Source organism: Lipophrys pholis (genome assembly GCF_963383615.2).
Source record: "Lipophrys pholis genome assembly, chromosome: 3".
NCBI classification, from domain to species: domain Eukaryota; kingdom Metazoa; phylum Chordata; class Actinopteri; order Blenniiformes; family Blenniidae; genus Lipophrys; species Lipophrys pholis.
This window is the reverse complement of record NC_137627.1, coordinates 11,352,534-11,366,252: the sequence shown is the minus strand read 5'-3', so window position 1 is coordinate 11,366,252 and position 13,719 is coordinate 11,352,534. Positions and strand designations below refer to the sequence as shown.

At 41.6% G+C, this 13,719-nt stretch overlaps 1 protein-coding gene across 6 annotated transcripts in view; it reads left to right on the top strand.

Annotated features, from left to right (window-relative positions):
- dscamb (Down syndrome cell adhesion molecule b) overlaps positions 1-13,719 on the top strand; it is a gene marked incomplete at both ends in the record, with an annotated part of 124,107 nt that overhangs the window by 82,596 nt on the left and 27,792 nt on the right. For all 6 annotated transcript variants that reach the window (XM_080460540.1, XM_080460539.1, XM_080460537.1 and 3 more), the window contains 5 exons: positions 199-495; positions 1,657-1,929; positions 3,537-3,815; positions 4,064-4,183; positions 7,537-7,716. In XM_080460540.1, the coding sequence (XP_080316666.1) occupies positions 199-495; positions 1,657-1,929; positions 3,537-3,815; positions 4,064-4,183; positions 7,537-7,716 (1,149 nt within the window). The remainder of the gene's footprint in view (positions 1-198; positions 496-1,656; positions 1,930-3,536; positions 3,816-4,063; positions 4,184-7,536; positions 7,717-13,719) is intronic.

The following is a 13,719-nucleotide window of genomic DNA, read 5'->3' as shown; positions in this document are numbered from 1 at the left end:
TCACAGTTTTTGTATTTTTCTGAGCATCTTCATCCCACCTAAATACTCACAACGTGCCCAATGCTATACAGTACACATACAAAGCTTAGCATAAAGGCTGCATGAGCTTCCACCCCCAAAGAATATTTTCATGTCTGTAATTTTCACGATACTTTAAAATGCTCCCTGGTTGATTCAATTCCATTTCTTCCCATGCAGATGGAACCCCAAAAATCTTGTCCTCCTTTAGCGAGAAAGTGGTCAACCCCAACGAGCCCGTCTTCCTCGTCTGCAACGTCAAGGGCACGCCGCCGCCCAGGTGCAGCTGGTCACTGGACGACGACCCCGTCATCAAAGACAGCCACCACCACCTGGGCCACTACGAGACCCACGAGGGCCACGTGGTCAGCCAGCTGAATGTCACGCACACCCAGGTGCAGGATGGCGGGGTGTACCGGTGCACGTGCAGCAACTCAGCCGGGGCCGTGTACCACCAGGCTCGAATAAACGTAAGAGGTGCTTGTCAAATCAGCTCCTCCAAGAACAACAATACACATACCTGTCTCTCTCTCTCTCTTGCTCTCTCTCTCTCTCTCTCTCACTGTGTGGCTGTCTCTGTCTCCTCGCTGTGCATGAGTGCTTGTCCTGGTATGTCAGTTGCACAACACCTTTAATAGAGATTTGTGTTGCTTTAATCACAAATTATATTTTACTATAAATTCAGGCTTATCCGTGTGCTTTGTGTGCTTCATGTCCAGTTATAAAATTGCGGCTTTCCAAATTATTACTTTTTTCCAACATGCCTTTATTTTTAGGTCAATTGAATTATCCTAGTTTTGGTGCTCATAACCGTAGCTGAGATCGCTTTTTTTTTTCAAATAGCCTGAAGAGAAAATACATCTCTTCTCTTTGAATACATCTATCCATGAAGAGCATGTGTGTACGAGCGAGTGTTGATGTGTGTCTGCGTCTGTGTGTTACCGCTCCTGCAACCAGTTTAACTGTACACGATGAGATGTTAAAGCGATTACTCTGCTTCCACTTTATGAGACTCAGAATGAGGCTCGCGATGTAATACGTTTTACTAGCCACAGATTGTATTACAGCCGAGTTATAAGCATCACTAGTACGGTGTTATTTAAATGCTGAACGCACTTTAATCCGCTTGTCGTTTCTGCTTAGGGTTAGCCTATAGATCATGTGGCGAAACAAACAAGGAAACAGTGCGGCTCATGCAAACACATGCCAGCGCAGAGAAGGCTACGTGTCAATAGTAATAATACTCCTTTTACAAAGGCCATTCTTGATTGTGGTTTTAGCATATTACAGGGAAATATCCACTATTGCCTTTATTTTTATCACACTGGAAAAATAGTTGTTGCATATCAGCTCGTTGACCATTTACTTAAAAACGATTTGAGACAAATTTTTACTTTTCCCTTTAACCAACCGCAATAAAAGCAATTTAAGAGTAGTTATATCTCGTTGAGATTCTCAACTATACTTTGTAACGCCAATTTTAAAATCATCAATAAATTCAAAAAGCCGAGAGACAACTCAACAAAAACAAACTGCAACGTCACAGCCAACATCACTCCTCCTGTGACTTAATGTCAGCATCACCACCTTTTGAATGTTTTCACAGAGATTTCTTTCTCTATCTCTGTCCATGTTCAGGCCGTGCCAGCATCCGTCCGATGAAAAACATCACAGCGATCGCCGGGCGGGACGCCTTTGTTCACTGCCGTGTGATTGGCTACCCTTACTACTCCATCAAGTGGTACAAGAACTCCGCACTGCTCCCGTTCAACCACCGGCAGCGAGCATTCGAGAACAACGGCACGCTCAAGTTGAGCAACGTGCAGCAGGTGGACGCCGGCGAGTACAACTGCAAAGTGATGGTCCAGCCCAATAAGATGGACTCCCAAAGTGTCCATGTTCGAGTGCGAGGTGAGGGCCACAAAGATCAACGTGAAAATCTGTGAAATACACCAAGCACTGTGTAATTATAGGAATATATTAAAAACAATGTGGAAAATGGAACCATGCGCAGCACATTACCTGTATCTTCAAATCGATTAACATAGTTTAGTAATTCCAAACAATAAAGTGAAATTAACTGAAATGGTCATTATTCTTCATCACTTAGAGTTGAAGACTAAATAAATGTTGTTCCAGGGCAAACATTAGGCTATTCTTTAAGAGAAAAACTTACACAGTCAGCTGCTCCAATGCTGCTCAGTTATTATTAATATTGTTGAAATCCAAAACATTTCATTCAATTCATATTCAACTAAACCATGATCCTGTTGATTTGATCGATTTGTTTTGCCAGAAAGCAAAAGCTTCCTCCCTGAAAACAAAGATGTTATTTTAAACTGTCACAAGATTGACATTTTTGTTTTGTGTTGGTTTCATGTTTTTATAAAACTTTAAAATGTTTTTTTGATGGAACTGCATGTTTTAATTTTCCTCAACATAAAGACAGTCATAAAAAAACGTGTGCAGGGGCTAATCTGCCTGGTTTTCTTTAGTATGTGAGTGTGGTTTACAAAGTCTGCATCACTGCCACTGATATTACGAGGCTGATCTCCACTGAGATCTTCTTATTGTAATAGGTAATACTAAAAAGGGCTACCCCCATTATGCTCTCATTTCCCTCGCTCTGTACAGTGTGTTAGGTTGTTGTCGTTTTATTGCGCTTTCCCATGGAGAGAGGCAAACGGAGGGGGGAAGAAAGTGAGAACGAACGAGAGAGTGATGATATAAAGCAACACTTCCCAGTGGTGCTATAGTGAGCGAGTGCATTTGTTAATTTACTCTGCTCGTGCTTTAAATGCGGAAGTGTCTTCGGGGATCCCTGGAGTCCATTATCTCCACTTTGTTGTGAATTAAATAAGCTGCTAAAGTGCTGCTTATTTCAGTGTTATTTGAACTCACTGGACACTCACACAGATGACTTGTGTGATGGCTGAAGAGAATTTGAATGCATCCAATTTGAATAGATCTTTTTTTTTTTTTTTTTTATAACTATCATTATATCATGCAGTTTTGTTTCTGGACTTAAAGCTATTCATGCAAAAGACTCCCTGGGAAAAATAACACGATACATTTTAAGGCAATTATATAATGATATGTTTTCAAATAAATGTACCATGTTCAACATTTGGGATTTATCAATAAATCTGGGTAAATATGAAGGTACTAGATTAATGGACAATTAGATCAACATGTTTTTTATTTTTTTTATGAACTCCCTGATTGAAGTGACTCATGGTTACTTTTTTAGTCCTACTTTTAAATGTGCTCATGTATCTTGAGCCTTGTTGAAAGGACGAAATGTTCTAGTCTGAGAACTGACAAAGAATTATGATGGATTATTTTGCAATTCAGGTCTCTTGTGTTCTTTCACTGACCTCTTTAAAAGAAGAGAGATGATCGTGAAATTTATTTTGGGAGAAAACAAGGACACATCGCCTGAACCTGAGGAATTAAGATTCACTTGGAAACTCAAGGCTGAAATCATATTTGATCTTCATGTCTCCTCCCGCCTGCAGTGCCTCCCTACATTCAGCCCTTCGAGTTCCAGCGGTTCACCATCGGTCAGCGCGTCTTCATACCCTGCGTGGTTATGTCGGGCGACCGGCCGCTGGATATCACGTGGCAGAAAGATGGCCGGCCGATCCCGGTCAGCCTCGGCGTCACTGTGGACAACATTGACTTCACCAGCTCGCTTCGAATCTCCAACCTGACCCCCGACCACAACGGAAACTACACCTGCATCGCCCGCAACGAAGCTGCGGCAGTGGAGCACCAGAGTCAGCTCATTGTTCGAGGTTAGAAAGCTCAGAGAAGCAGATTGCAAAACTGATGGCACCTGGTGGACCACTATAGTCTGCAGCGTGTGTGGAGGTTTTCATCTTAACCAATCCCTGCAGAACAAAACACTCCCAGAAATGTTCTTCTCGGGTTGGTGGTGCTTATATGAAAATACTCAAAACGGGCACTCTGTATCAAAGCCCTCCAAAACTGTTATACATCACTGTCAGCTGCTGCTTATTTGTGTGTTTGTGTTTGTGTACAGTCCCTCCTCAGTTTGTGGTTCAGCCTGAGGATCAAGATGGGATCTATGGGAAAACTGTGACTCTTAACTGCTCCGCTGAAGGCTATCCACCGCCCACCATTGTTTGGGAACACTCCAAAGGTACAATAAGCTGAGTAAAAGTATAAAGTAAACTTCTTTCATGTGTTCTTACGATGGATGTACACACACGTATAAACTCTATTCAATGGTGCACAGTGGCTGTACTTACCGCCACGATTATTTCTCAACATGTTTTGGGCAGTCAGGTTGCCAACTGGCAGTTCCTCAAAAAACATAGGTACATTTGCATCTATTGTGGTGACTGATCTGCCAAACAGTAGTGAAAGTGACAGTATAACGTTCAGTATGAGGTAGCCATTTTGTCAAATTCACTACTTGTCTATCTGTCTTGCTGACTTTTGGCAATAGCTGTATTATTTGTCTCCACTGAAGAGCTGCTCTGTTGCTATTTTAGTGTTGTACTTGATGATGACCTCCTTTGTGAATCCTGAAACTAACTCACTTCACCTGATTATGATCCAGCACCATGTTGGATGTCCAACAGTTTTATTTGCAGTAATCGGCAAAAAAACCTGGTCAAATAGTCGTTTACAACTGTCATTACTTACTCATTGTAGTAAATCATGCATTACCAGAAGTTACGACTGTCATTTGCATAAATGAGAGAGAATCTGCTGCAGTTATTAAAAGGAGCAACAACTCTCTAAGGAACAAACAGATTGGTGAAAATCAAACAAAGGTGTGTGAGTGGTGAGCTACCTGTACTCCCAATGTGCTCTTAAAATTAAAAAAAAGATCGGCTTTTAGGCATACAAATGTAAACGAGGACACTTGCTATTTGAAAAGCCCGAGTGTGAGATAGGCCCCGCAATATCAGTAAAACAAGAAGAGAGGATTTTACATGTGATGCATGCGAGTGGGTTTCATTTGGTTCAACCACAGTCAGTGCATATGTGTGTTAACACACACACACACACACACACACACACACACACACACACACACACACACACACACACACACACACACACACACACACACACACACACACACACACACACACACACACACACACACACACACACACACACACACACACACACACACACACACACACACACAGCCATCTGCACCACAAACACATTGACAAGGGGCTTGCAGGGTTTCCACCTGCATCATTAGAAAATCATCAGAGAGAGACAGACTGAGGCAGTCAGACAGTCGTAGAGGCAGCAGGTGAGGTCAGCCACTTGAGTGGGGCAGATGAAGAGGGGCCCCAGATGTTTGCTCCGTCATCCATAAAACCAGGGATGAAAGCTTCACCAACAGACGGACTGCAACCAATGAGAACTAGTGTGTGTGTGTGTGTGTGTGTATGTGTGTGTGTGTGTGTGTGTGTGTGTGTGTGTGTGTGTGTGTGTGTGTGTGTGTGTGTGTGTGTGTGTGTGTGTGTGTGTGTGTGTGTGTGTGTGTGTGTGTGTGTGTGTGTGTGTGTGTGTGTGTGTGTGTGTGAGTTCAAAGGAATGGGACAATCAGAATCAGATATATATGTATTTTGCCCTTTGATGAGATTTGTGTGTGAAACTGATTGTGTGTGTGCATGTGAGTCAGACAGGCTTCATGGCTGATGAGCGCCGGCTGACCACTGCTGATCAGTATGTATAGAGAGATCAGACTTAGCGGCAGGTGTGTGTCTGCTTACTTGTAAGCTTGAAAAATCTTCACTGATTCGTACAAGGTTCAACAATACCATCTGCTGCTGGGTTTGGAGGTCTTTGGAGCCATTGTTGCATATTTCTGGTGCTATGTAATATATTGTTGCACCTGTCACTCAGAGCAAAAGGCCATTGCAAATGACTGACAAACTGTGCGTTCAAGATAGCCATTGTCTAATTTGTAGTGGGCCAGAGAGCGTTTTATCCACATAACTGCTGCCCCGCATGCTGCTCCTGCCACAGAAGTAGCTTCGAGCCAGATGAGTGTCTCTGGGAGATATGGAACAGTAAGTAAAGGTCAACTGCTATTAGCATAACGACTCGCACTATTTGGATATGCAAAATCCATAATTCAAGGAAGAACACATTTACCTCCCTCCCTGCCTTGTTCGGAGCCAGGGGAGCAGGAACAAAGTCACCACTTGACCCTTTGCTGGCCACGGCAACTTGACTGCATTTTAATTAAAAAGCAAAAACCCACAGCTCCCTAATCTGTACACACTAACTTTAACACAAGCTAATGCAACGTCTGGTTCACTTCACATGTGTTTAATACTGCATGAGCAAGGTGGAATACAAAGCTCCCATCAATGTAAGAGCAGACTGCTTCAATGACATTTGACTTATAATTCAGAGCGAGTGACACTTCCTACTGATTTAAAGCTGACATTGCAGATTGAGATACTGTATTGTTTAATAATAAAAGAAGACAAATTATATGACTCTATATTAAAAGAAGGGGATTAATTACAGACAGGTGATAGCCCATAATATGTCAAAGAAGCCAAGTCCAAATACTTCAACTCACTTTGCCGATGGGTTTTAAATCTTAGTGTTATTGTACTTCTGAGAAGAGAATGTGTTTTCATCCCCGACACATGCACTCCGTCAGGATTACATCAGTGTATCTTTGGATTATTACACTAGAATGTAATTCAACGCCATTCATGTAATCATAACCCTCAGAAAATAAATCCATAGTTTGACAGACTAAACATGGGTAAATGTCATCCTGAAACCTCACCTCGCACTAGTATGGGCCGGGTGTAGCACCCCTCCCCCCAACACACACACACACACACACACCACCACCACCACCACCACCAATCTGCTGTCCTGTTAAACATGAGCATTATGTCTGTTCTGATTGCATCACAACAGACGCTCAGTCTGTTTCACTTCGCTCAGCAGCTGTTTGGCGATTTAAGGATTTAGGCCTGGTGTTAAGAAACATGTTTACAATCCTCCCTAAATCTGACGGGCTTTGTCATCAAATCTGTAAACACAGGCTCTTGGTCAGATGAACGCACGCACGGTCATCTTATTGTTGAGTATACTGAACGCCGGTTCGTAGCGCCACAAACAATTTGGTACTGTACCAGTCATAAAAAGTGTTAAATATAATTTCTAATTGGTGTGTCAAGTAATCTCGGGATTTCGGTACTCATTTGGATGAGTGTCTCTTTTTTGTTTTCGTCCGTCCCTTCTGTTTGCTCGCACCATGTTTGGAAATAAATAAATAAATAAATAAATAGATAGATAGATAGATAGATAGATAGATAGATAGATAGATAGATAGATAGATAGATAGATAGATAGATAGATAGATAGATAGATAGATAGATAGATAGATAGATAGATAGATAGATAGATAGATAGATAGATAGATAGATAGATGAATGAATGTTATTTACTCCTGTCTTATCCCTTTCTATTCTCACTTGCTTCTTACCCCAGGTGCAGGTGTCCCCCAGTTTCAGCCCATCCTCCTGAACAGCGGCTCTCGCGTCCAGCTGCTGAGCAACGGTTCTCTGCTCATCAAGCACGTGCTGGAGGACGACAACGGCTTCTACCTGTGTAAGGTCAGCAACGACGTGGGAGCTGATGTCAGCAAGTCCATGTACCTCACCGTCAAAAGTAAGACCCTGCTTCTGATGCACTTTCAATAACAACTGATGGGCAGCAATCAATCTGTAAAGTGTTCGTTGAGGGTTTACACACAACCCGGTGTACCTTCAGCAGACAGTCTGAGCAGATCACAATTTAGAAGAGAACATTATCTCCGTTCAGGCAAAGGTACTTGGGGACAGAAGGTGTTGCAAAGTACAAATCTATTTTTGGTAAGGAAACTATCCAATCTGCTTTATTTTTTCCTTATATATATTTTTTTTTAGAATTGTTTTTTATTTGGGATTTATAATTTTTTATTTTTTTTTACCTGGAAAAGCCAATTGTAGGCGCAAGCAATTACAACATAACACTTGTGCTCTTTGATTAAAGCGAGTACTGGAACTCATGTGCTGAAAACTAGAAACTTCTGAAGTGACCAGATCTCATGTGTCAGTGTTGACTGCAAGGGTTTTATAAAGCTCTGGACAATCACATAATATGAAAATAAAAAAATCCACATCGCATTACTAAATTAGCCTTTCATAATTGAATAAAATTATCCTGCCTTCTTATGAGTCTTTCCACGTTGTCCCCATTGTGGAAATCATCATAAATTCTTTCAGGCCCTCCGATGCCGTCGTATTTTCTTACAATAGCTGGTATTCTAATGTCCCTCCAGGTCTGCTGCCTCCACTGGCCTCTACATATAGTTCCACTATAGTACCAGGAGTGGATTCTCATTTCCGTGGTGCTTGAGTGTGAGTGGGGCTGATTTTCCGATTAGAAGTGTCATCAAACTGAAGTACAAGGTTTCCAGATGTATTTCTGTCTGCTCTCTTTCTTCTCAGCTCAGTTGTTTCCTGTCTGCTTTATGAAATCCAGTACATATGTGGTCATTTTTATTTTAAACAAAGTATGGCTGGTGTGGAAAATGTAAACTGAAGATGGCTTGAAATGATCTGCAACTCTCTTAAGCCTATAGACTATTAATGGCAGGAAGATGTTGAAATGCAAGTATTGCTTCCATCACATAAAAAAAAAAAAATCTAAGAGATCATCTTTTTGAAATGATCCTCCTTCGCCCCCACGAATCGCCTTCATGTCTTCTCTCACTGCGTCCTTCAACCTGCCCACCAGCCTTCCCCTTCTACCTCTCTGGGACCTTTTGATCGCCGATCACTCCAGACACTCGTATCCATCCAGTCCACTCTGCCAGTGATAAAATATAAGCTCAAGAGCTTTATGTCTTATAACCTTTTGAGAATTTGGATTGTTGAATAGGAAATCTTTGTGATGGGCTGGAGGTGGGCTCAGGTGTTTGAAATGCGTCTGTCCCTGACTACTGACCTGTCTTTTGGAAAGAAAGTAATTTGTGGCGAACACTCCTTCTGGATAAATCTGTATATTTTATCATTAACATTGGCTGGCATGCCGTAGACATTCATGTGTCACTGTAATTAAGCCTTGCAGTGCGCAAGGCTGAGAAGCTGTCAGTGCTGCCGCGGCAGGCTCAGAGACAAACATACTCTGTGTTTTCATAGGTCAGCCTGCTGACTGTGGCACCCAGTTGCTATGCAGCGAGTTGACCTATGGCTGTACTTTTTTCCTTCCATTTTCTACCACGCACAGTGCAAACACAGTGGCTGCAGCTCCAGCACGCTGGAGTCTTAGTGGCAGATCACACTACAAGCATTGATTTACACAAAATATATTCGAATCTAAGGAACATTACATCTGGAGAAGTTCTAGTGGCACAGAGCATGTTTTTAACCCGTGAGTGCAAAATGCAGAAAATGCATTTCGACCTGCATTGGTTCTTGACATGCTTGCGTTGCATTTGTTGGAGTCTATTATAGCAATATGCGCCCTTCGGACTCGAAGGGAAAGTTAAACCATTTAGACTGAGATGATGCAGCTCGGTAATCTAATCTCCTCTGGCGTTACATTGACCAACAGTGCAGATCTTTTCTTTTTCTCTCCTCACTGACCTTTTTGTTTTCGTTCCTGGAGCTCTGTTAGTTCTTTTGTCAGGTCATTTCACAGTAACAGGAGTAACTTATTGCTTTGAAGGTGCATCTCTATCTACCATCGTGTGGCGTGAAAAGGACAGCGCTGGCAGAGCAGTTTATGAGTTCAATCAAGCACAGTGGTGTGGCCTGCTTTTTAGATGGTGTGTGTGTGTACATTCAGTGCACACACATGCAAAGCAGAAGAGATGGATGTTGAAGTATGTTTACCCTCTCTTCTTCATGGCCTTGACAACAATCACTGTGTGAACTACTCTGCGAAGAGTACTCTGCCAGTGGACATTCATTTGTGTGCGTGCTTGCGTGTGTGTGTGTGTGTGTGTGTGTGTGTGTGTGTGTGTGTGTGTGTGTGTGTGTGTGTGTGTGTGTGTGTGTGTATGTCTGGAAGAGATGAGCACTAAATAATAAATACACAATAGAAGTGTGTCTATATGATTTTCATGTGTGTGTGGGCATTTTGTTTAGATGAAGGAAACAAGGGCGTGTTCGAAAGTAGCAGGTTCAGTTTCATTGGCCCTAAAGACAGTTTTGTATTGTGCGTGCGTGCGTGCGTGCGTGCGTGCGTGCGTGCGTGCGTGCGTGCGTGCGTGCGTGCGTGCGTGCGTGCGTGCGTGCGTGCGTGCGTGCGTGCGTGCGTGCGTGCGTGCGTGCGTGCGTGCGTGCGTTGACCTATCAAATGCACTCTGCTGTTGCTGCGGGCTAGAGTTTCATGTTGTACTCTGCTCTATCAAAGGGAATTTTGACATCTTCAGCTCTGAATAATGTATGCTTACTTCTCATAACTACTGGTTTCATGAACATGAACTGCAACAGGCACATTATTTACAGCTTTGATTATTCATATGAAAGCACTTTCTACCACTTAAAACTAATTCATGAGTTTACTGGTAATTGAGTGAAAATGAATCAGTGTCGCTCCATTTTAATTCTGTTTTATTTGACTAAAATGATTGGATGCACAGCAAGCAACAACATTTAATCTAATAACTATTGTTGCGCGTCAGCCAGTGGATGCTCACTTTTGTTCTCGTGTTACTGTTAAAAACAATTATAATGAACTTGGTATAACGGCTCAGGCTCACCTGCACAGAGCCTCTCTTTCTATCCTTTTGATTCCCTCCAGGAAACATGCAGCACACAGCTGTAATAAAAAACAGCGGCTCTGCCAGTTCACACAGTATGACCAGGAGCTATTCATTTTGTGGGCAGGATTTCTGCAAAGCAGCCAGAAGAATTCTTGTAAATTTCAATACTCTTCTTGCAAAGACGTGACTAAAATGACTCGGATATGATTTTAATTGATGCAAGGAAGAGAAAAGTTCATGCACCTGACAATTGTTCAAGTTTACAAGAACATTTGCTTCATTTGATTAGATTAGATTAGATTACACTTTTATTTGTCACCTACACATAAAAGTATGGCAGTGAAAAGCAGCAATTGGTTTGTGTAACTCTCTCTCCCCCTCGCCATGTTTTATTTGCTCACTCATTCATTTCTGTGAGTGTTGTGAAGATAGAAACAGATCTTAATGTTAATGAAGCAAACAAAAACTCATTGCAGCCTGTAGGAATCTGACTGGTGACAGGTTTCAAATGCTTATTGATGTGAGTAAATGCACTGCTATCTTCCATTTGTCATTATAAATATGTATCTAATGAATGTGGTGATAAAATATTTCCTAATTTCAGATTTGAAATGGTCAGGATAGCAGAACATTCGCAGCTGTCATTCTTTGACACATAAGCATTGTTTTTTATTTTATCTGAAACATTTTCCTGCACCTGCAGGTTGTTGCCATGCATTAGTTGACATACTGGGTATGCTATATATCACAGTAGAGGACTGATTTTTCATACAGATTCTCCAGTTTACTCCCGTACTCCATTGAGATTAACTGGTTGGAGTGTGTGTGACTGTGTGTTTCTCTGTTCGATGCTATAGAAAATGGATATATCTATCCTGTATATATAAATATATTTCTGCAATTGTTTGAATTTAGCAGATTTGTATTATTTTTTGGCAAACTTCTTATGAATAATAATAATAATAATGGGGAGTTGGCCTCAAGGTGCTTGTGAAACAAACTGCGCGCTCCATACATTTCCTTTCTTGCAGTGTCATTGCAAACCTTCTAAGTCATTTATGATCCCCTTAGTATCGACGGGTCATTCTGCAGTGGTTCGTACGAGAGGAAAGAGCCACATGAGAACACGTGACGCTGTTCCCGCCCTGCTGCCATTAGCCGCTCAGTCATCACATGCTGGCTCAGCCACATGCTTGTCAGTCATTAACGGATCACATTTCACATTTTAAACCCCAAAATGTGCTCATACACTCACAATGCTTTCCATAACAGAGTACTTACATGCATGAGTGGTTTGAAAAAAAGAAAGAAAAAGCCACCATTACTGTACTTGTATTCACTAACACCATTAAGTCCAGACTGCTGCATTTGTGTGAGTGCGTCTGCATAATTACTTATTTCTTGTTATTTTTGGCATATACTGTTTTTATTTCTATTTCAAGTAGATTTCATTATGTGTGTTTTTGCATTAATGCGCGCGTGTGTGTGTGTGTGTGTGTGTGTGTGTGTGTGTGTGTGTGTGTGTGTGTGTGTGTGTGTGTGTGTGTGTGTGTGTGGACTCTTGAGTGCATTTCTGCCTCATTTAAATCCGTCAATACCTCAATTAGAAGCAGACTTGGGGCTCGGGGGAAGTGCAGTCGGCGTGTTTCCCTGGTTTATTTGCACTCTCAGCCTGTCTTTGTTTCTTACACATCCAGCAATAAGAGAAAGATTAAAAAGATAAATACCACATTATTTGTTTTATTCGGAACCCTTGTTCGCTGCCAGCTGTGTGTGCCATCCTCGTGTCTAAATGTGCTAATGCCGCCATCAAGAGCAACGCTTATTTATCATTACCAGAACATTTCTGGTGTTACTAACTCACGCTGCAAATAGATTCGTTTTAATCTTGTGGATTCTGGAGTACAAGATTGTGTTTCAGAAGTGTTGCACATTAGTTGACTTATGGTCTATATTCCAAAGCACATCTGCACGGTAAACCCATGGAAAGTGATGAAATGCAATGGTAGGAGTTGTAAAAGAAAAACTATCTTTCTTGTGTCCAAGAGCCAAGATTGTCCTCAATGTAAAATATTACAAATTTATTAAAACCCTTACTTCAGATTACGATGTCCCCAGTGTCACTTTAAGGAGCATAACTTATTGGAAACTAACACTTAGTGAAACTTTTTGAACCAGAGAGCTTTTCCAAGGGCATCAAGACATATGAAGGTCTTCCGGTTACTTTCTGAGTAATCAGAGTTATAAAGTGTACTTTTTTAAAACAGTAAGTATTCATGTGTGTGAAGAGGTTCAGACAGGTCCTAATATGATTAGATAGTTAGAAAACAGATATAATATTTAAACATGTACGATCAGTTTTTTAATTCAAGAATAATTTTAGATGATATCTTTCTCAATAGCTTTAAGCAAATGAGTTCATTTGTAAAATTCTGCTTGAAATCATATCTTTTTTTTTTCTTTAAAGAATTCAGTGAACCTCACAGTTTCAATTTATTTTCTTTGTTTGCAGTGACCATTATTTTTTCACCTCTGGCTTCTCGCTGAGTCCCTGCCGGCTACCAGGTGCCCGCGGGCACAAATGTTTGCTACCACATAGTTGTGTTCCTGAATAAGCCATTAACTGCTGAGTTAAAAAAAAGAAAAAAGAAAAAGTCTTTGGACACTACAGCACTTTTTTCCTGTTTACGGTGCTGGAGTCGTCCCAGCTGACTGTGTGTGAAGGCAGGATACAGTCTTGACAGGGTGCCAGTCCATCACAGGACAAACACCGAGAGACAGACAGTCACACAGACTCACATTTACACCCAGGGCCAACCAGAGGCCACCAGTTAACCTTGCATGAATATTTTGGTACTGTGAGACAAAACTGGAGCGAAACACACCCACACACTTCACTTATGCAAAAACAAAAATTA